The sequence below is a fragment of the Amblyomma americanum genome, chromosome 4 (assembly GCF_052857255.1).
Source record: "Amblyomma americanum isolate KBUSLIRL-KWMA chromosome 4, ASM5285725v1, whole genome shotgun sequence".
In the NCBI taxonomy this organism is placed as follows: domain Eukaryota; kingdom Metazoa; phylum Arthropoda; class Arachnida; order Ixodida; family Ixodidae; genus Amblyomma; species Amblyomma americanum.
In genome coordinates this window covers 96,825,076-96,847,099 of record NC_135500.1, presented here as the reverse complement: position 1 = coordinate 96,847,099, position 22,024 = coordinate 96,825,076, and the positions used below count along the sequence as shown (strand labels likewise).

Genomic DNA, 22,024 nt, shown 5'->3' with positions numbered 1-22,024 from the left:
ACGGAAGTGGGAGCTGCGCTCTATACTTCCACTGCATGTGAGATATGTGTACTGCACACCAAATGTAGGAGCCTTCTAGTTTGGTCTAGCTGGTGGGGCATGCATGTTCTTCAATCAGCGCCATGAACGATTATGCAATGATTTTGTATCCAGAGCTTGTGTTGTTCATTCTTTTACTTATTTCTTGGCCTGTACAGCATGCTCGCTTGGAAAACACCGCACATAAGCCTTCGCGCTTCAGACCAATTTGTGGCAGATCAAATTTTGATCTCATGATTTCAATTTATGCGTTAATTGTGTGTACTGCCCCTCATGTTTCAAGGATTTCTTTTTGTCACACAGGTTCGCTTGGAGAATGGATGCCATCATGACGTTGACAGAAGACGGCTGAGTTATGCTGCCATTTTAAATTCCATAAGAAATAAACCCTGTCGTGCATACTGGTGTACAATCACTGGAGTCCGAAACTGCACTCTGAAGTGCAGCACGGCGCGCCACAATCTTATCGCACTAACACGAACATAACCAGGAATGTGGGAGAGAAATACATCTGTGAACTTGATGGCAGTGAGGTGCTTATCATGCCTTTTCAGCAAGCAGCTTTGTTCTGTAGGTGTATTGTAATGCTGCGTTTGGTTTTGATGTGTGTAACACATTAATGTTGATGCACCATTACCGACACCTACAAAGTGAAGGGGTTTGCTTTATAGGCCCAAAAACTATCTTACTTTAATAACAATGGATGCCTAGTATCAAAGCGAAAGCGCCTGTGCCCTACATTCGAGAAGTTGTAACAATACACTGTAATATGGGATACATTCCTCTGGACGGTAACGTTACCCGTCCAAAAGAGACGTAAGGATGCACCTAAAAGAGCAAAACACACACTTTCAGAGCAATGTTATGCCCACTGACGTGGTGCAAAGTTGCACCATAGAAGCGTTGTAAAAAAACTCATTAAGTAACAATAGCCCCTGCGAGGGTAAGCTTACGCTTACGTTACCCTTCTTAACAGGGCGTAAAGGTGCACCTAAAAGAGGAACCCATATGCTCTTGCAGAGCAATGTTACGCTCATTGATAAGGTGCAAAGTTGCTCTGTAGGAGGGTTGTAATAAGCTCATTAGACAGGATTAACTGTAGCCCTTGCGAGTATAAGTTTGTGCCCTGGGATTGAGCATAAGCTTATACCCCTGTCACACGGGCATTTCGAGGGCCCTCGAACCGATAGTCTATCGACTCAAAGGCGATCGAGCGCTGCCACACGGGCAGTTTCAATGGTGATCGAGTCAATAGCCTATCGAGTCAACGGAGTAGCGCAGAACTCCATCGAGATTTCGAGGGCCTTCGAGCCTTCGAGCGCTGCCCAAGGTTGCTAGCGTTGCTTCGAGCGTCGCCAAACGCACTTTCGTACACGACACATTCACGGTGCAAAAACACGAACAAACATTATCGCATAAAATTTAATGCAAGCAGTCTGTAAAATTATTTTAAAATTATATTAGACTGGTATTAAGCGCATTAATTTTGCGTTGCAGTCTTTGCGTTGCTTGCGTACTTAATGTTGACAACATGGCGGCACCCTGCCCGCCCGCTTCACAGCGATAACAGCTTCGTCGCTAATCCCTCAAAGCAATATCGTGTTCTAAGCTGTTGTATTAGCCTTCGATTTGTCCATTCTTACCCTCGCATAAGGTTTCCAGAGACAAATAGCTCTTGCTTTTCAGATATCATGGCGATTTCCCAGGTCTTAAGCCTGACGAAGCAGCGCTCCGACAAAGTTGGACTGGCTTGGTTTTGGCTTGTCTTGTATTAGAGTGGCTACAGCAGTGTAAGCATATGTCCGTCGCGTACGTGCAATTAAAAGGGTTTTGAACGACTTTCGCGTATGCCTGTATTTCAGCATTTAGTATACATTTATCAAATATTTTTGTTATTTTTGCAAAATCCAAAGTAGCGATTGTGGCGCCACACATCCGTGGTGTAAGACACGAGAACCATTTCAAAGGCCATTGAGATTTGCCGTGTAGCAGCGGCGAGTTCGATGGCGATTGAGAATCTCGAAGACCCTCGACTCGAGGGTGATTGAAACTGGCCGTGTGACAGGGGTATAAGTCTGAGTGGGCGCAAACATGCACCAGAAAGTGAAGCATATGTTTACACTTTCATGGCCTAAGCGTTAGGCCCGTTTCACATGCTGCGACTGGACCGAAAATATCCGCTGTAGTCGGTGAGGCCGCAGTGCGATTTTCGGTCCCTGCTTTCACATGCGACACTGACACAACGAATTCGGTCGGAAGAACCGGCAAGGTTCCTTGGTGTTTGCATAGGCAACCTATTATTAAACGCGACAGAAATGTCACACGGAATGTGTTGATGATTTTATAACCTGCGTATTTTTAGATGCAGGGCATTATTTCGTATGTTTTGATTAGGATAAACAGTTTTGCTTCCACCGCGGTAACAGTTCCCACGTGACTGCACGTCGCACACCGTCTCGGCGCTTCCCAATGGTCAGTCGCAGAGCGAACACACCGACGCTGCGACTGAATTGCAACCGGACGGAACTCGATCGCAAGCCGTCTGCGACTAGACCGACGGCCCTCCCCAGTCGCAGACCGACAGAATTCGCATTGTCGCAGGCGAAAATCGCATGCATGTGAAACGGGCCTCAGTCTTTCTGAGGAGGGGTAACGTTAGTCATCAAAGGGTTATACTTACACTTGGCCAGACGGAATAACGTTACCCCGATAACAGCCTAAACATTACACTGTGCGCACTTAGGCCCCCGACGAAGGTGTAACGTTACACCAAAACGGGGTCGCCACAGCGTCAGTGGCTTTACCCCCTCAAAGGACTAAGACCACTCCTTTTTTTCTTAGAGTGCGAGGACCAAGTTTCGCGTCACGTACACAGCTGTTAAACGGCGATAGTATAAAATAATATTCGCTATTGCGAGAGCTTACTCTAATAATAATGGTGGTCTGTTTGTCTGTCTGTTGTTGCCAGGAAGAAAGAAATGAAAGTGCACAAGCCTGCTCACTGGCTCAAGCCGGGCCACAATCGCTACCACGTGCACATAGTAGGAGAGTTGAAAGATGGGATAAAAAGACAGGATAGTAAAGACGCGCTAAAGACAAGGCCGATCCCGGAGGTAGTGCAGTACCGGGTCAACCGGTGGCGGGAGTGAAGCATCCTTCAAACTCTCCGCCACATTTCCAAAAATAAGTCCAATGGACCCGTAACAGATACTCTACGGGGTCCGGACTTTCTATTCCTATAATGGTGAGCGAATGTCATGAATACTGCTATTCATTGTGTTGCATACTCCCCTTTTCCTAGCCATATACTTCCGAAGCAACTGCAGCGCCATGCGCATGCTATTTTATGAATTATTCTTATTTAAGCCTCCTGGTCGTTTAAGGGCTAATGTGTTTAAACAATAAATATCTTAAAATTAGGATGAAGTAACGAATAAGTTAAATACAAGCTACACATACCAACCTGTAAGTGGTTAGGGCGCTCGGCTACTGATTTGGAGTACCCGGATTCGAACCCGGCCGCGGCGGCCGCGTTTCGATGGAGGCGAAATGCAAAGGCGCTCGTGTGCTGTGCGATGTCAGTGCACGTTACAGATCCCCAGGAGGTAGATATTATTCCGGAGCCCTCCACTACGGGACCTCTTTCTTCTTTTCACTCCCACCTTCCTCCTTTCATTACGGGGCGCGTTCGAATGTCCATCGATATGTGAGACAATTGCTTCGCCATTTGCTTTCCTCAAAAACCACTTTTCAATTTTTTTTCGCAAGTTGGCCACAGGTGGCTACGTATACGTGTCGCTTCAAGGCGCTTCGTATTTTGGCAGTTTTAGTGCTCTCCTATTGCTTCAGCCTATTTTGTAGTCACGTGATCGAACGGTGAGCGCATGCTCTGCGATCGCTGAGTTCGAGACTCTCTTTTCTTCCCAGACAGTGGTCGATCGGGAGGTCAGAACTGCACCTTGCTCACTTCCCGCGCTAAAGGCCAAGGAGTGTCTCGCTGAAGTCGGCGGCGCAGGGCTCCGACGCGTCGAGAAGGCAGAGCGAGTAGCAGGTTTTTTCGTTCGAGGTCGTTCAACAGACGGCACCATGGCTACCGGACCAGGAGCAGCACCGGACCTCGTCAGGTGCCGTAACTTGGCCGTGTTACTAGAGGCGCTGGAGTCGCGCGACAACGATGGCGACGTGCAGTACGCTTTCTACTGGCCCAGCTGCGAGCGCCTGGATCTCCTTCGCTGGGTTCTGGTCTCGATCGATCCATCGGGAGCCACAGAACGCTACCTGTGCTCCACAGGGGACGTAGTGGAGGTGCGGGAGCGCGTCCTGGGCGTGCTAACGCAGATAAAGCACTTCAGTTCCGAGCACTATGCCGAGTTCGTTTACGGTTTGGCGCTGCCTGCGGTTCAGAAGCCCCTGTGGATTCACCTGATGAAGACGGCAGAGTGGGCGCAAAACGAGCTGCTGCAGCAACAGCCGGAGCGTTAGTCGCAGCAGTGGTTGTCCCTGATCGCCGCGCAGATCTCGCGTGGAGAAAAGGTAGACTGGGCGACTCGACAGTACACCACGCACTGAGTGCTGGACTGGACTGCACACCGTGCGACGCTTGCCAGGCCTTCGATCGTCGAGCTGTGAGTTACGCCGTAACAACGCTCCGCGCCCGTGTGTCTGTGTGTGCATGTGTTTGGTCCAGGTCTGCACTGCGTGCATGCATGTCTGCTGGTAGAAGCAGTGAGGAGAACTTTCGGCCCATCTGAGAAAACGTGCGGCGTACGAGATGATCCTGCGTTTGTAGCGAGCACACTACTGCCTCTTGCATGTTCCGCAAGGCGAAAAAATAAAAAGTGTGAAAATGAGCCTGCCTCATCATTTAACAGCTCCGTCGCTGTGTGAGAGCAAGCCCGCTGAGGGCACCTTGCCCTGGCACTCAAGTAACGTCGCACTGAGTTGAATGACGGGTGAATTTGAGTATAGATCGCAACTGGCCCTTTATTTATCCCAAAACTCCTTTGCAGAAAAAAAAACTGCAGGCACACTTTGTGGGCCGAAAGTGTGCATGGCGAAAGCCAACCTGATTACTGTGTCACCTCGACTGCTTGTCACTGTGTTACTCTGCTACTTCAACTGTTCTCATGCACCTGTCGGCGCGGATGTCGTCACTGTTCCTATACACAACTGTGCGTACGCCGCGAGCCACAGCTGCCACTGGGGCGGGCGGCGCGACTGACGTCACTGTTGCTATGCGCACATGCGCATGCGCCGTCTGCTGATGGGGGTGAGAGGAGGATGCGCGCCGGTGAGGAATAGGGTAGCAGCTGGCACTGCGACAAGATGAGCCGGACGGACCAAGATGAGCCGGACGGACACCATCACCTCGAGTATGAGCGCTTAAAGGCTATCGCCTTAAAAGCGCTCCCTGTTCGTCGATATATCACTGGCTGTACTACCGCGTGTGCATGTGTGCTCGAATCAGGGGAATAAGCAACAGCGCGAGCGCTCCCATGTTTGTGTAGTACCTTGAGTGCTCTGAAACAGCTCGCAAGAGTACAGAGCCCGCGTTTTTACTCAGCTGTTGTGAGTGGTGGCATCTGGGGATTTGCATCCCGAAGCCACATAGTGCTACTAGTGGCTCAGCTGTGAAAACAATGTAAAACTCGGGTATTTTTAGATATTCTGTTTGTTCATTCTCTTGCGCCGTTGGCATTGGTTGATGGCACCAATGTACGATACTGGAGCCAGCGAATTACAATGTTAGTTGAGCTGTAAATCATGACGTCACAAGTCGCAATTGCCAACGGAACATGAAAATTTCTGTGGAGGATGTATCCGGAGCAGTATAGGAATACATGTCCGTGGTGCGGGGCAACCCCCACGATGTATCATATCACATGGGAATGCATACACAATGTAGCTTTCTGAGGTAACAAACAGCCAAATGTGGAGCAGTGGGAGGACCGGCTTAACAGCAGCCAGATCAAGGTCCAAAGGGACCTAGTGAGCCACGCATGCCGGATGGCCAGGGACGGTGGTGCCTTGGACTAGGGGCGCCAACCACGCTCAGCCTGGAAGACATCGGCAATCTTCGGGCAAGCAGCAAGACTCCTTTATTAGAGCAATAAAGTTTATTCACTCACTCACTCACTGTGGAGGACACGAGGAGCGCAGTAAATGACATTTCTTGTTGGACGATGGAACCACCCTAAAGGAAGGGAGTGAAAGAAGGAGCAGGGCTCCGGATATATCTCAACAACCAGGGATTCTTTATTCACTGACGACCCGCCGCGTTAGCTCAGGGGTTAGGGCGCTCTGCTACTGGTTCAGAGTACCCGGGTTCGAACCCGACCGCGGCAGCCGCGTTTCGATGGAGGCGAAACGCAAAGGCGCCCGTGTGCTGTGCGATGTACCCAGGTGGTCGAAATTATTTAAGCGAAAGCTTTGCTGGCCGCGAACGTGCGATTTCGCCGCGGCGGTTTCTCCGAGGAGGCACATGACGTCACAACGTGCGCCTCGCCGCGCCTTTCCTCAAAATCCAATTTTCAGTTTTCTCTTTCTTCTTTCCCTCCCTCCTTTATCTCCTCCTTTACGGCGCGGTTCAGGTGTCCACCAGAGATATGCGAGACGGTTACTGTGCGATTTCCTTTCCTCAAAAACCAAACAAAACAAGTGAGCCGACGGCGTTCATAGAGTTCATTGGCGTTGACAACTTTGCAAAGGCCGTTCATTTTCACGAAAGGAAAGGCGCACAACCGGCTCCGTGGGTCAGTCGAGACCTCAATCTCGCTTTCATGTATGTGGCGTTGGTGTCCAAATGCAAAAGCGTGCTTTCATTGCGTTCCGCACACTGGATAGGCAGCGCGCCCTCCCTGCCACCCTGGGAGGTGGCATGCAGTTAATGGGTGATCCCGAGAGATTGATCACCAAATGAACGCTGCGGCCTAGCTATTGCTGCAGTGCCGCATGTCAGCCACAACGCTGTCAGCGCTAACGCATTCAGGCCACACTTCTCACCACCTCCACATGTATCAAAGCACGAATGAGGCGTCCGCATAACCAGGGAGCCAGTTATGCGCCCTTCCTTTCCTCAAAGCCATCGCCGTCTAGAACATTGTCAACGCCAATGCCAATGAACACAGCGAACGCCGACATCTTTCGCTTTGTATATCCTGGATTAGCTGAACTAACCCACATTCATTTTCCCGGAGCCCTCCACTACGGCACCTCTTTCTTCCTTTCTTCTCTCATTCCCTCCTTTATCCCTTCCCTTGCGGCGCGGTTCAGGTGTCAGCCGAGATGTTAAGGCGGAACCGCATGGCGCGTTTTCCGCGAGCGAAAAACGCGACGCGCGGTGGACGCCCGCGTTGCCGTCAACGCGCGAGCACCCGCACGAAAAAAGGGGAGCGGCGCCTTCGCGGCGCGTTTTCCGGGTTGCCAGACAACGTAACTCCCAACGACATGAATTGTCCCTGCTACCGCATATGTAATATGCCCTTAAACTTACACAACACTGCAATAGAAATAATCTTAGTGTAATTACACAACGACATTTTTTTTTCGAAGTATATTTATCAAGCTTAATTTCAAGCAGGAAGAGTGTGTGCGAAACTGCGACTATGTACTTTCTGCATGCCAAGAGGCCGCTGCTTGTTTACAACTCGACATAGAAAATGGAGAGTCGGGCGCTTACTACAGAGCAGAAGAGGCAAGGCACCCTGCGCATCTAACTCCCGCGCGACGCGCGCGCCACTGGCGGCGGCGCGCGCGTCCCTGTCAGGAAGGCAGGGGCAGTCTGACAGCTCGCGCTGTGTTGCGCGCGCCGTCGCGAAGCAGTTGTGCGCCTCCTTTCCGAGCACAAAATGGCTAATAACAACAGCATGACACATTGCTGTGTAGTAGGATGCAGTAATACGTATCTGAATTCGCCTGGGACAAGGTTTTATGGATTCCCGACGCGACACTGGGAGACGGAACGGCGTGAGCGCTGGATTCGGCTTATTCGTCGCCAAAAGTAAGTTTGAGCTCCTTTTCTTGTTCTCATACCATGCTGTAGACATAGGGACTCGTTGCAGTTTTACAGTGCAGGAAAAATCAAGTTTTTTGGCACTGTCTTGATGCACTTTCGTGAACTTATATGACGATAGATAAAAAGCGCCGCAGCATCGTTCCTTGCAAACGTGTAGCGGAGTATCATGTATATTTGTTGTTATTTTTGAACTATGCAGCGAAGATGGTACGGATTGGATGCCTTCGAGGAAATCAAAAATGTGCAGCAGGCATTTTGTAAGCAATGCTAAATCGAATGAAGAAGGGCACCCATCCTACGACCCAAGCATCTTTCCATCAGCGTACAAAAAAGCAAGCACAAGAGGTTCGTCCGGGCGTCATGACAGGTATGCTGACAAATGTATCAACTTCGGGTTCATTAATGTGTACTTGTGTTTTCGGGGCTAGATATTTTCTCCAAGAACGCGTAATTGGCCTGAAAAACGACAGCAGGCACATGGGTGCATGCAGGTGCGCTTGTAAAACTATCATACGTGTTCGCCACAATCTCGAACGTCTCCATTCCTGTCGTCTTGCTGCACATCTCTTAGACCATTTTAAATGTACTACGCTGCTGTATTTATTCCCCGTTCAGAGCGGCTTGTCACAATACTTTTTTTTTTTGCTCCGCCTGGTCGAGAGCTTAGTTGTTTTAATACATTGTGCTGGCGGCGGTGAGCGAAACGTCTGTTCGTTTGACGACTGACCTTGATTTCTTTTCTTTTTGCACTTCCGCTTAGTTTTGTTGCATAATATTTGCAGGCGAAAGGAAAGAGAGAGCAGAAAGCATGATCAGCAGATCGACGATGATCCTCGCCCACTGAATGCAGTTTCACCTGACGCCAACTCTCCACTGAGTGGCGGTGACGAAACTACGTCACAAAAGAAGTTTGCCGATGTACGTAGGTTTTCCTTCAAAGCAGCATTGAGCGTTTGCAAAACTGTGAGAGGTAGCTTATTTGCGCAGCGAAAACCACTTCACCATGGCAGCCAAGCCGGTTCCGGGGACAGAAAATAGGGTGCAGTGCTGTAGACACACATAATTCCTGCACATTTCTGCAATTTGTTGCTTTCGCGATAAAGGTAGTTAAGTGCAGCTCTACCAAGCCATTCCTTAGCAGGTACAACTCACTCTCCCCGCGCTGCAATCGCGAAGGAAGGGTGCGCCAAGGCAATTCATGTCAATGCATACACAGCGTACGGCTTAGACAGATGTCTTAGCGCTGCACCCAACTTCTCTTTCTAGGATAGGCAGCGTCTTCATGGTAGAGTTTTTGCTACGCAGGGAAGTTGACTCACGGAATCTTGAAAAGGATCAGTATGCAAGCAATCCGGAAAATGTTAACAGCAGCCGCTGACCTGCTACTTTTTTTTTGTATTTCGTGCATTGCAGGCATGCACGATGACCGACATGGAGCCCGAATGCCTTTCCGGGGAATTTACGTTCATCTCGACAACATCAAATTGCAACGCAAGTTGCTATGTGCACCACAGGACTTCCACCACCGCTGAACGCGGAACCTCATGTGATTCAGCTCAATTGTGCGACAAAAACGTGGTCCCTGTGCGGAAACAGCCGTACTTTGGAGGTTTTAGGGCACTCCATGGTAATTAGGCTGCGCTGCAATCCTTCACTGCGGTGTCATTTCAGCTTTTTTCGTTGCTCCTAAGTGTTCTTCCGCCAGGAACGCAAAGGTTAAGGGAGCTTTCCGTTGAGGACAAGCTTCTTTTGTTTTTGATGAAACTGAAACATGGCTTGCCGTTTTCGTTTCTCGCTTCACTGTTTTGCGTGCACAGCACAACGGCGTCCAGGGTATTCAAGTCTGTTCTTGTGAACATAAAAGTAGCAACGAAAGACTGGATCTATTGGCCGTCACGACTAGCAGTGCAGCGCACAATGCCGCCGAGCTTCAAAAGGCACTACGATACGTGCAGGGCTATTATAGATTGTACTGAAATAGAAACCGAAATGCCGCCAGATGTGGAGACACGCAACCTGTGGTTTTCCCACTACAAGGGCAGGTACACCCTGAAGTATTTAATCTGCATCGCGCCGAATGGTGCAATAACTTTCGTATCAGAAGGGTACGGCGGAAGGACTTCGGACGCGACCATCACAGTGGACGGCAAGCTGTTATCCCTTCTAGAGCCTGGCGATGTCATTCTAGCGGACAAAGGCTTTCCGGGAATTCGCACTGACGTTGGGGTGCAACAGGCGACACTTGTGATGCCACCATTTGCGACGAATGCCCAGTTTACGGAGTCAGAAGTCGATGCGACGTATGAGACAGCGTCTGTCCGCATTCATGTGGAAAGAGTTATCCAAAGGCTGAAAACGTTCAATATACTTTCCCAAAGAATTCCTCATGAACTGACTGGGTATGTCGATGATATTGTTCATGTGGTCGCTGTGATAACAAACCTAAAGCCAGGAATTTTTGCAAGGAACGAATGCAATGTCTCATAAGACCCTCTGTTTATTACACTTCTCGGTATGTACATATTGCACAGCTCTGTTTTTGACTCTTTGGTAAATAAACAAATCATGAAAAAACTGAGTATATTTCATGAAAGGATTACTGCACCATTACGTGTTGTAGTATTCTTTCAAGCATGTCAGGTACTTTGCGAAGTAAAACTCCCGGAGCACCGGAATCGCTTCGGCGAGGTATTCTTCATCCCGGGAAATTTTAATCGTCAGGGAATCAGCTTCCGTGTAGACGTAAAACCAGCACTGTTGAAGCTCCACGGCGTACAGGGAGATCTGTATTTGAGCGTAGTAAGTGTGCTTTTTTCGCAGCTCCAGAGCATCGTTCTTTTGCAAATATGGCAAAAGTGGATCTGTTGTCAGCGTCTGACCTCTGCGACTGAAGGGGCACTTTATCTCCAAAAGCACAGCCTCGTTCTCGTGCGTCCTGCATTTCAGAACAGAATAATCAAATGCAGCAATGGAAGTTATTGATGTTCTGGCAAAATAGCAAAAAGGTGATATCTTGCACAAAAATTATTATATACTTACAGAAAGATTCCGTCCGGAGAGCACGCTAACCACGACTCCTTGCGTGAAACAACCAGGCCGAACAATGAAACTTCAACGCCGTGTTCATTCTCAAATGCTCGGCGGGCTTTGGGCTCCATCGCGATGCCGTATCGCACGGTTGGCCCTCCGAAGTCTTGCTCGAAAATGAGGGACCTCGCTCTTCTGTCAATATTTTCTGGCCGACAGCAAAGTACTCTGTAGGCCTGAAAAGAAAGCAAATAGCGCACTTCATAAATTTAGCAGGGTTCATTAAATGTAGACATTTTTACACGGAGTTGTATGATACGCTCGGTAAAGAGGAATAATTCATTCCAATTGTCTGGCTTGAAACAGCAAAAGAAAATTAGAGCTTAGAATAAATATTTTGCAGCCAAAACGATATTTCTGCGCCAAGGGCAAGTTTACTCACATTATCACAATTTTGTTTGCTCACAGCGAACTGCGATTTCCAACCTTTTACTCTGGTATGCGAAAGTTCTTTTATTTCGTAGTGAGTCCTCCGAATCCCCTTTTTTTGTGGTTTTTTTTTCCACCATTGGTGGCCGGCGGGTTTTACTTGGAATTTAAGGCCCTCGGCGGAGCTCGTTCGGCTCCGCAGCTGCCATTCCAAGGATTGTGCCACTGCGGGGCCCACCCTTCGCGACGGCCAACACGCGCGCGCGGTTTCTGGTCTAACAATGGTCAAACCCGTGCGGAAGGCGTTTGCTTGACTCTTACATTACCTCCTAGACAGGTTTTTAACTCATGGCACATTCAACAGACGCCGAGGAATGTTAATGGATCTCTGGGAACCCTTCCCTCTTCTTGCACCTGCGATTTCCGGTCATTGACTTTTCAACTCGTCCGAGCTCACACCTGAGGAAGCCCAAATTTTGCGCAGCAAAGAATCGCTTACCTTTGTTAAAGTTATGCGCGGAATCCTAGCTCGCTTCCACTGCGCCTTGTCGTCCAGCGTCTTTTTGGACAGTGAAGGCACGTTTTCAGGGGCAACAGCAACATGTTCCTCATAAATCTTTGCCTCCCCATCTGAAAGACTGGGTGATAATTTAGTACATTAATCACATATCCTAATGTCGAAGAATCAGGGCACTTGTCCTAACTGTGTAGAAATTAAACAAACCTTGCAGTGAAATTCCGCTTTTTTAGCACAAGCTTTCCGCAAGAATCCTGCATGAAGTAGCTGGGGTACTCCTTTTCTGAACAATCCCAGTCAAAACGTTTTACGTTGCCGGCAGGAGTTTCAGTGCGCACAGGCGCTTCACCACAGCTTTCATCCTCTTCTGCTTGTAAAAGCTCGTTTATTGGACATTTGATATCCCCAAAATATTGACGCACGTGTTGCAGCGATAACGACCTAGCAGTTGCTGAAAAAATTAAAAAAATATGAGCGGCAGATTACACAGCGGGTACATCATTTCAAGGAATAGTTTCAACAGGGAATTTCATATCGAAAACCGAAGGTGCTGCAAACGAGAATGTTATCAAGTCAGGTTTGCGCCGTTCGCTCAAAAACTGCAGTTTTCTAGTCACCTTCAATGTTATGCCGCTTGGCCGTCTTCGAAAGTTTAGGGTAAACCTTCTTAAATGTAGGAACACCCCAGGCTTGCGGTTGGCTCGTTTTAGAGAGCGTTTCACACTGCTCCAAATACACGGCAACGGCAGCAGCGTGTTTGCATTTGCCTGCGACGCCTGCCTCGCAACTGCAGCTCGCGGCAACAAGCTGTCTACTGGAAGATAGCTACATAAAAAAAAATAAAGTAAGATCGCAGCGCTAACAGACATTAGATAGAAATATTTCTTACCGTTAATTTGATGGTTTTCGGTGGCGCAGTGATGCTCGTCTGCGCAATGCACCGGGCTGCTACTTCGCTCCCGTCGCACGACACCACCTCTTTCACGTTGTGTACGTGTCCTGCTTCAAAAAGCTTCGTGCCTTTCTTGATGTTAGCTCCTGTAAAGAATTTTTCCGCATCGTGAATAGCGCGAAATCCCGCCTCTACAATAAGCGGCACGCCGCTGGCAGACGCCATCCCTTCGAAGTCGCGAGGCGAGCCTTCCTGACAGGGACGAGGAACTGGCCGCGAGGGGCGCTGAACGCAGCGTCGACGGTGGCGGTGCCTGGCGGGTGCAGGGTGCCTTTACTGTCGAATGTGGGCGAGTAATTCTCACTATCCAAGCGGCTTTGCCTCCCCAAATCTCTCGCGGCGCACAGAAGAAGGCAGCTGGTCGGCCCGACGATTAAGTATCGCTGTTTAGTTATTGCGGCGATAAACTCATCCCCATGGCATAAAGTGGAGATGTGCTACTACCGGCGCATTTCGCGAGTGACTTTGGGAATTGGATCCTTTTAAAGACTTTGTATCCATTAAACAATTTTGAAGACTTGGTTAACTTTCGATGTTTACAGCCTTCAATTTATAGTTCATTAATAGTCTTTTAAGTGAACTTTATCCTGGTCAAAATGTCCGCCTTGGGGCACAATCCACCTGCACGGACCACGACGATGCATCTTTTACGGCTTTTAAAAGAAAAATCTGTATACATTAGAAAAAAAAAGCTCGCGCTATTTGCTGCAGCCAACACGATGTTAATGAACGTCCGTCACGTCTGCAGCTTGGCAGTGTTCATAACAAGGCACAAAACAAAGAAAAAATTCAATATACACGCAAAAATTTTTGAAAAGAGTATGATAGAAGCAAGAACGCGAATTCAGCTTCTCATAACGAGATGAAGGGTAAATGCTTACCCATGTATTCTCTCAAGTGAGGCTATCTGTTTAGTTATTTTTTGTTAAAAGATTTCAAGAGTGAGTTAAGAATGAATTCTCACAAGCGAGACACTATCCTAAAATCGGGTCGCAAACACTCACTGATAGCAGTGCATTCACAAGGAATCACCGTTCGAAGTCTTTACTTTATTGTTATGGTGTCGCCGCCGGCAACTAATACAGCAAACGGTTTCATCACTTTTGCAGGAGCATAATAGTATGAATGCAAGCATGCAAATACTCAGAGAGTAGTTCTACCATCCTTCCGTTCTGCAACCAAGCGTGCTAACGACTATGCTACTTCCTGCCAACACATATGTAGTTCTGCTTGTCTAGGACGCTGGAGAGTGTTTGCAGAAGGGCGTCGAATCAGTTGGATGCCTCCCAAATGCCCTGCAGTGTCTCCAGCCTTTAAGATTCACAAGCAATTGTGTACCTTATTATCATCTTAACCCAACATCAGTGACACAAGCAGCAACACCGCGCTAAAGGCTTTCGCCTCACCGCACTTTAGTTCAACAAAGTGCCCCCTGAATTTTTTTTTTCTGGTTCCAACGTGATAATTGTTTGCAGCCTGAGACTGCGATGCAAATGTTACATTTGCGCAGGTAAGAGGCGTATTACGCTCCGCGTATTCTGTATAGCAACGTTGTGTCCATTTTCTGGCGGTTACGTTGCTGCATGTCCCAATTTTATCCACAGATTCCCTTCTGAAACTATGCTGCAAATGTACAAACTGCATGCAGTGGGAGACCGAGACAAGCAACCATAGAGGGATATAAAGTCGGAACCCGACGCATGGCGTTGCAGCGCTTCTAATATTGTCACAGCACTGAAGTCAGTGTTCTGAATAACTGTCCGGCCCGATTATGATGTACAAGAGCGGTAGTACACAAAACATGGTGAGGGCGGTTAGTTTTTTTCTTTTGCTTCGGGCTAGCCTGGTTTGGTTTATTGGGTTTTAACGTCCCAAAGCGACTCAGGCTATGAGGGACGCCGTAGTGAAAGACTCCGGAAATTTCGACCACCTGGGGTTCTTGAACGTGCACTGACATCGCACAGTACACGAGCCTCTAGAATTTCGCCTCCATCGAAATTCGACCGCCGCGGCCGGGATCGAACCCGCGTCTTTCGGGCGAGCAGCCGAGCGCCATAACCACTTAGACACCGCGGCGACTCTTCGGGCTAGGATAATTTAACAAACAAGCGCAAACAATGGTACATGGATTTGTTTGATAACTACGTAACAGAACCAAGAAACAATCCTACTAATGCTCTGTGCAGCTTGTTGGGAGAGCAGTGGTGGTGGTTTCAATGTACATGCGGGATTACCCTTACTGTGGTCTGTCGGCAGTTGCTCCATCTGAGCCCCTTAATTTAAACAATGTGTTTCTACCACTGTCCCGCAAAGCCATTGTGCCGCTCAGTTCATGAACGCTGAGGGTACACGATGAGAGAGACGGTGTCCAAGAGAACGTTCAGTCTCCACAGATTGCACAGGAGTGTCTCCCTACGGTCACAAAAAAAAAAAACCTGGAGTGCGCCGCTATTCGTGGTTTCACCAGTTGATGTTAGATACGCTAATTTCTGGACCCGAAGTCCTGTATTTATTTATTTACTTATTTACCCAATACTGCAGACCTCTTGCTTGGTTGCAAGCAGGAAGGGCACAAAGATATAACATGCAAGGGCAATAAGTCAGTAATAAAAACATGCACGACAAATAAAACAAGAATATCTCTATACAGTACCTAAAATACAGCATCAAAGGCCTTCAGTAAGTCAAAGCGGATATCACTCTCTCAGGGAGAGCATTGCAGTCAGTAACCGTCCTCGGAAAAAAAAAAGAAAGAAAATTTATAACCGTTACTTTTCGCGAAATATAGCGCTGAACTATAGTCGTGCTGATGAGGAGTTCGACGTGTTTCTGAAAACTGTACATGGCATTACGCCGATAAAAGAGCTGGTTCACTGATCCGCCACAAAGATAGGCGACAGCAATTACACAACCAAGACGGCATCTTGCAACTAACACCCCAAATGATTGTTGAGATTGGCCTTTTGGACGCTTCCATTGCGTTCGCCCAAAAATTTCTTCTACAATTATCTGACATCCCTGCATTCGGCGCCCTTGATTTTTTTTATTTTTATACATATTAATTTGGCTTCTAATCACGAGCCTAAATCCAGGAGTTCACTAAGGTGGCACTTCGGGCTTGTTGTAATGCAGCGAAAAGATACGGCGCCGGTGAGACATGACACACTGTATCACTGCGTCCTGCTTCTGCTGGGATGTATCTCTTCTCTAGGTTACAATTCGTCAAAAAGAACCACGCGTTTTCACTCCACACAGCGTCCCTATCGAACGGCCTCAACAAGCCCTTCAGCCATCTTGCCTTTTCCGTCCCCTCTATCTCTTCTAACTGGACGCCTTTCTCAATATCCTGCTACTGAACATGCGTTCCTCAGGCGCAGCCAAGGCTTCACGCCGCATTGATAGTTTTTTTTCGCCCACAGAGCCCTACTTGCTCCTTCCTCCTCCTACAGTGTGGAATCCGAACAATGGTTAACCGCCCAACCCAATCCCGCAGCTGTGCGCCCTCCCGTCTGCCTGCGTGCGGCTATGCGAGGCAAGAAAGGGGAAAAGAAAAGAGAAAGAAGGAGTTCAGGGTGAAGCGGCCCGTGGTGGCAGTTTGCCGAACTAAACGGCCATGTCCCTGAAAGCTGGGCTTGTTTGCCAAAACATACATTGTCTAGAGGAACGCATCCTGCAGCCAATTCGCACTGAGCGGTTCCCACGTGACCTTCTGAGTTCACAAAGCCGCGCAGATTCTGCGACCCGCCTTGCGACTCCAACCTCGTCTTTGCCCCGAGTCCTCACTCCGGATGACGCCACCCTCTTTTTGATGAAGATGAATTTTTATGGCGCAAGGGCAGCTTTGGCCAAAGACCGCCATGGCACAAGGTACTTTTCATTTCACATGCTGGGGTCAAAGACCCATTTCCCAAGCATTTCACCCTAAAGAAGCCAAACACCAGGCAGGGGAAAGCTTGTACACATTGTATCACCGGTGGGTACCTGGCGGCACTGGGGATCGAACCCCGCACCTCCCGCATGCGAGGCGGGCGCTCATACCACTAGGCCACCGCTACGGTACCACGGTCATTTTAACAAAAACAAAAACACCGTCATTTTTTAAAAAAAAGGAGCACCTCCGACGCCGCATACGTGCTCTCATCCCTCCGTGTGCGGTGACCCACCCCCGCGATATTACCCCTGCAGGTAGGAGGTTGCGCTTCGAAAGATACGGGCCGGGGTTTATTTATTTTTTATTTATTTCTGTTACCCTCTTGACCCAGAAGGAATTATAGAGGGGAGTCCTTAACACCAGCCGTGACTTCCAGGTCAAAATTTATATCCCCGCCCCGGGTGTCCAGTGAAGATCCGAGATAGTGAGGCGGATATTCACCACCTGCTGCGGGTTTGCCCGGCGCTGAAGCCGACGAGAACTCGGCACCTGGCGGCAGCGGGTCTCTCTCCGAAAAATCCTGATTCACATACCGCTTGGACGTAGCGACATCATTGTTCAATCCTTGACTTCATTAGTTCAGCGAACCTTTTTTCTTTTATTTAAGCGTCCTCGTCATCCATCACTACAAACCTCTTTTATGCCCATAAGGCATCACTTAAAAAATGGTCACACTCACGGACACACATTATACCACCAAAGTCAAAAGAAACGCTAACAAGATAACGCGAGCGATAGGCGATAGGTCCTCGATAGGTGATTCAATCCGGGAAAGTTGTTACCACTACAAAAAAGCTGTTATCGTGCCTTAGAAGGCAAAATCAACTGCGCTATTTTTAAGTTTTCGAGAACAAACAATAAGTCATGCTCTGCGGGTTTCAATTTTCTACTCCCCGCAGGGGGGTGCCTGCAGCTTGCAGGCGTCGGTGAGTGGCGACACCGCGGGTTCCCGAGCATCCGCAGGGACATCCCCACAAGGGGATGATTGTGAACAGTGCATCACCACGGACCCGAGCACCCGCGCCTAGCCGTGCGTGGCACCGCCGTGTCCGGGGAAAATGGGATCCTGGTGGTTGAGCCGATGCCGAGTGTTTGGACCTTTAAGGCCCCTCGGCGGAGACAACACACCACTTTGGCCCCAGCTTCCTGTAGACGGCACCTCCAGTCTGACCAGACCGGGGGAAATCGGCAGTCGTCTTTTCCTATCCCCCCCTCCATCTTTCACTTTCTTCCTTCTTCCTTCTTTTCACTTTCCTATCTTCTTTCTCACAGCTTTCCTGTCTCCTTTTCCCTTCTTTGCTTTTTATCTCTTTCCTGGCGGCTAGAGTGAACCCTGTGTGAGTAACTACCCTGCGTTTCGTCATATTGGGTTATAGCAGTGGTGTACAGCTGGCGTGGTCAGGACTTGCGTGCAAGTTCCTGTCCCGTCCCCTCGCTGGGCTCCATGGTGGGCGGCTGGCACAGCGGCCGAAAAACACTATCTTTATGGCTTCCCATGAAACAAATGATCCCCCCCCCCCAAGAAAAAAAGGTGTGGACTGATGCAACTGCACAATTCTTTCAAAGAACAAATCAAATTTTCACGAGGTACCATGTGGTACATAGTGATACAGAAAAACTAGCCCGAATCATTTCACCGTTCATTGTCTCTAAGAGTCTGACTGATGCCCTAGGATTCGGACACAAGGTTACGAAGTTAGCCAACTGCGACATGCTCCTTGAGTTCAGGGATAATGTTCAATGCGCCAAACTCGAAAACATTTTGACCTTCGAAGACATTCCTCTCTCCACAGCGCCCACAGATCACTAAATACCGCGAAAGGTGTAATCTCCGACAACAATTTCCTGACTTTGACAAAAGAAGAAATTTGGAAGGCCTGAAAGACAGGAACATGACTGACGTCAAATGCTTAGTCCTGGCTTTCACCTCTAGCCAACTCCCAGAAATCATAAAAGTACGATACATGAAAATAACTGTCCGACCATACGTACCAAATCCCAGAACATGTTTCAAGTGTCAAAGATCAGGAAATTGGCTCCCACAGCTGTCGCGGCCGGCAAACCTGTGCCAAATGTGCATCAAAAGACCAAGAATGCGTGCAATACAACGCTGCACCGAAGAGCGCTGTGAAGGGGAACACCCTGCATATTAGAGATCGTGTCCATCCTGAAAGAAAGGGAAAAAGATAATCACTAATAAAACTGAGGAAAACAACATTTCAGGAAGCCAGGAAATCATTCACACAAACACAAGAAATGTTCATCTTCACTGGCGGCCGCCGCGGTGGCTCAGTGGTTATGGCGCTCGGCTGCTGGCCCGAGAGACGCGGGTTTGATCCCGGCCGCGGCGGTCGAATTTCGATGGTGGCGAAATTCTTGAGGCCCGTGTGCTGCACGATGTCAGTGCACGTTAAAGAACCCCAGGTGGACGAAATTTCCGGAGACCTTTACTACGGCGTCCCTCATAGCCTGAGTCGCTTTGGGATTTTAAACCCCCATAAACCAAACCATCATCTTCACTGGAAAAACAAATTTAGCCGATGTGGTGTGCGGGGCGGAGCACCACATTGGCCTACGGTGCCTGCCCAGGCCACACACCGTTAGCCTGGAGCAGGACAATCTGCGCCTCCGGCAGATGCAGCAAAGGCTGTCCTGCCATCTCTGACAAAGGGCTCGCCGGCTCCTGGGTCGGCAGCCCGCAAGGCTTCCCCAATCAGGAGAGGCCTACATCTCGTGCACCCGCAGGTCCTGAGATTTGATTTTTGACTACTCTCCCCACAACTCATTTATCATGACATTTTTAATTCATTGGAACTGTGGATTTTAAAAATACTGCGCTATAAAATATTTTCAGCTTATCTCCGGTAGCTCTATGTCTGCAAGAGACCAGCTTAGGACCTCTACAAAGAAAATGCGTTAAAGAGGCATAAAGTCTTTCGGTGTGACCGAGAACAAGCGAGTAGGCTGGCTGCAGGGGCTGCTATTGTGGTCCAGAGCGGTTTTGCAGCCCACGAAATAAATCTTAACACCAAATATGAAGCTGTAGCGGTCACAATCCTTAAAGATAAAACAATAACAATACGCTCGGTATATCTTCAGCCACACCTATCCGTAACAGTACATAACTTGGGGGCACTTTTTGAACAGCTGCCAGAGCCATATCGGTAGTGGGGGGTTTTCATGCACACTCCTCTTTTTGGTGTAAGGAGCAAACGGACACTAGAGGCCACACTTTAGAGGATTTTATTCTACGCAATAACTTGTGCCTACAGAATATGGGAAAGCCCAAGTACTGCTCTCCAAGCACTGGAAAAACGAGCTGCTTGGATTTATCTTCTAGTTCGCCATCTGTTTTCACCGATTTTAAGTGGGATATTATAATAACCCGTACGGAAGTGATCATTTGCCTCTTAGTATCAGCCTATCATCCTCACCATCAATTATCCCGACCAAACCTCGCCATTGGAAGTTGCATTTAGCCGACTGGGCACTTTTTCGAGAAAAATTGACTCTGGACAAAATTTCTACAGACGATCGCGGTATAGATAAACTAAATGAAATAGTCATAACCTGTATAATTAGTGCTGCACGGCTGTCTATTCCTCAATCCTCGAGACTGGTGCGAAAAAATCATAAAGTTTGATACACGCAGGAATGTAGAGAAGCGAGAAAGTAACAAAGCAAAGACTGGGTATTTTCTGTACATATCCAAAACATGAAAATGTTATAAATTTCAAAAAGGCGAGAGCACATGCATGGTATGTTCGGCGAAATTCTGAGAAAACATCATGGAACGCTTATGTGTATTTTGTGAACAGCTCGACGATGTCGAAACAAATGTGGGAGCAAGTTCAAAAACTAAATGGCAGCTGTTCACCCTTCACAGTTCCTTTTTGACAACACCTTGTACATCAAACAAGTATAGCAGAATACGCAGACATATTGGGGGAGCACTTTGCTGCGGTTTCAAGTTCTTCACACTATATACAATAATTATTAAAAAAAACAGACAGAAAACAGACTCCCAACAAGTGGAGGAGCAGCTGAAAACCGCAATAGTCTAATTACCTTCCACGAAATCAAAAAAGTACTATCTGCCGGCAAAAAAACTGCTCCAGGACATGACCTGATACACTATGAAATGCTTGCCCATATTTCCTAGCGTGCCATAGAGGCACTCTTGAATTTCTTTAATAAAATATTTATAGAAAGAAAAATACCTAAGGACTGGAAAAGAGCAGTCATAGTCCCATTCCTCAAACTTGGACTTGAAGTAGGGGCCCCGACCACTCGGCTCCTGCGAATTAATCACCTAAATAAAAGTTTTCCCCCGCTGAAACCTGGAAAGCCACCAACTTCCCCGAGTAGCTATAGGCCCTAACAAGCTGTCCCGCCAAATATTTTGAAAGTGTCATAAATATAAGATTAACTTTTGTCCTTGAAGTTCGAGAACTTCTTGACATCCATCAGTGCGGTTTCGAAAGAACATGCGTGAACATATCAGCCATATATTAAGTTAAACCTGAATTCCTACATTTGTCCTGATTTTTTCATAAATGTTGTCCAAATACTTGCTTACAACAGTGGAGCTTCACCGTAGACTTATTAATGGGCTGCTATGGGTAACACCTCGATGCCTCCTACGTGTTTGGCTACGTAGCTACCGTTGGCGCCAAAGAAGGATTATGGTGCCCATCGAGGTGTCGAGTTGACGCATTGGGCGATTCCACGCCGTTACGTTCTTCCGGCCAAAGGCCGGCAGCTACGCGATGAAAACCAGGCCTATTCGCAGAGAAAAAAGACGACGCTTTATTTCCAGCTCGGAAATATATAGAGAAGAGAAAAGAGAGAAAGAAGGAAAGAGGGACCATCGACGCATGCGAGGAGAGGCGCACATGGCCCCGATTGGGTTATCTGTAACATCCCTTTCCTCTAGTAGCCGTAGCGCTCCACTGGCTTTCTGCTCCTTGTGGACCGACGTAGGTCAGGAACAGGCCTTTCGGGAAGGTCGTGAGCCTCGTATTTCGGTGCCCCTAAGGTCGTAGGAGGCGATTCCTCGGGACTTGATATTTCTATGCTTCCGTGTGTGTCTGATTAACGTTTCCAGATCTGGTC

General features: G+C 48.3%; 1 protein-coding gene and 1 pseudogene across 2 annotated transcripts; one reads left to right on the top strand and one right to left on the bottom strand.

The window, feature by feature from the left end:
* Positions 1 to 7,918: 7,918 nt before the first annotated feature.
* LOC144130268 (uncharacterized) lies at positions 7,919 to 10,540 on the top strand (annotated as a pseudogene). The gene is made up of 4 exons (XR_013314042.1): positions 7,919 to 8,038; positions 8,253 to 8,420; positions 8,836 to 8,971; positions 9,467 to 10,540. The product of XR_013314042.1 is annotated as an uncharacterized LOC144130268 (transcript).
* A 120-nt stretch (positions 10,541 to 10,660) lies between these two features.
* On the bottom strand, positions 10,661 to 12,140 carry LOC144130269 (uncharacterized). The gene is made up of 3 exons (XM_077664229.1): positions 12,009 to 12,140; positions 11,093 to 11,316; positions 10,661 to 10,988 (listed from the first exon to the last, which is right to left on the bottom strand). Exons 2-3 carry the CDS (start codon positions 11,209 to 11,211, stop codon positions 10,661 to 10,663), a joined length of 447 nt encoding a protein of 148 aa, XP_077520355.1. The 5' UTR covers positions 11,212 to 11,316; positions 12,009 to 12,140.
* Positions 12,141 to 22,024: the final 9,884 nt, after the last annotated feature.

What these genes read in the sequence shown, in the direction of transcription:
- LOC144130269 (XM_077664229.1), bottom strand. Translation starts at nt 11,211, where the DNA reads ATGGAGCCCAAAGCCCGCCGAGCATTTGAGAATGAACACGGCGTTGAA. An exon ending in TCTCCGGACGGAATCTTTCT is followed by an intron (nt 10,989 to 11,092) that starts GTAAGTATATAA and finishes TCTGAAATGCAG; the next exon opens with GACGCACGAGAACGAGGCTG.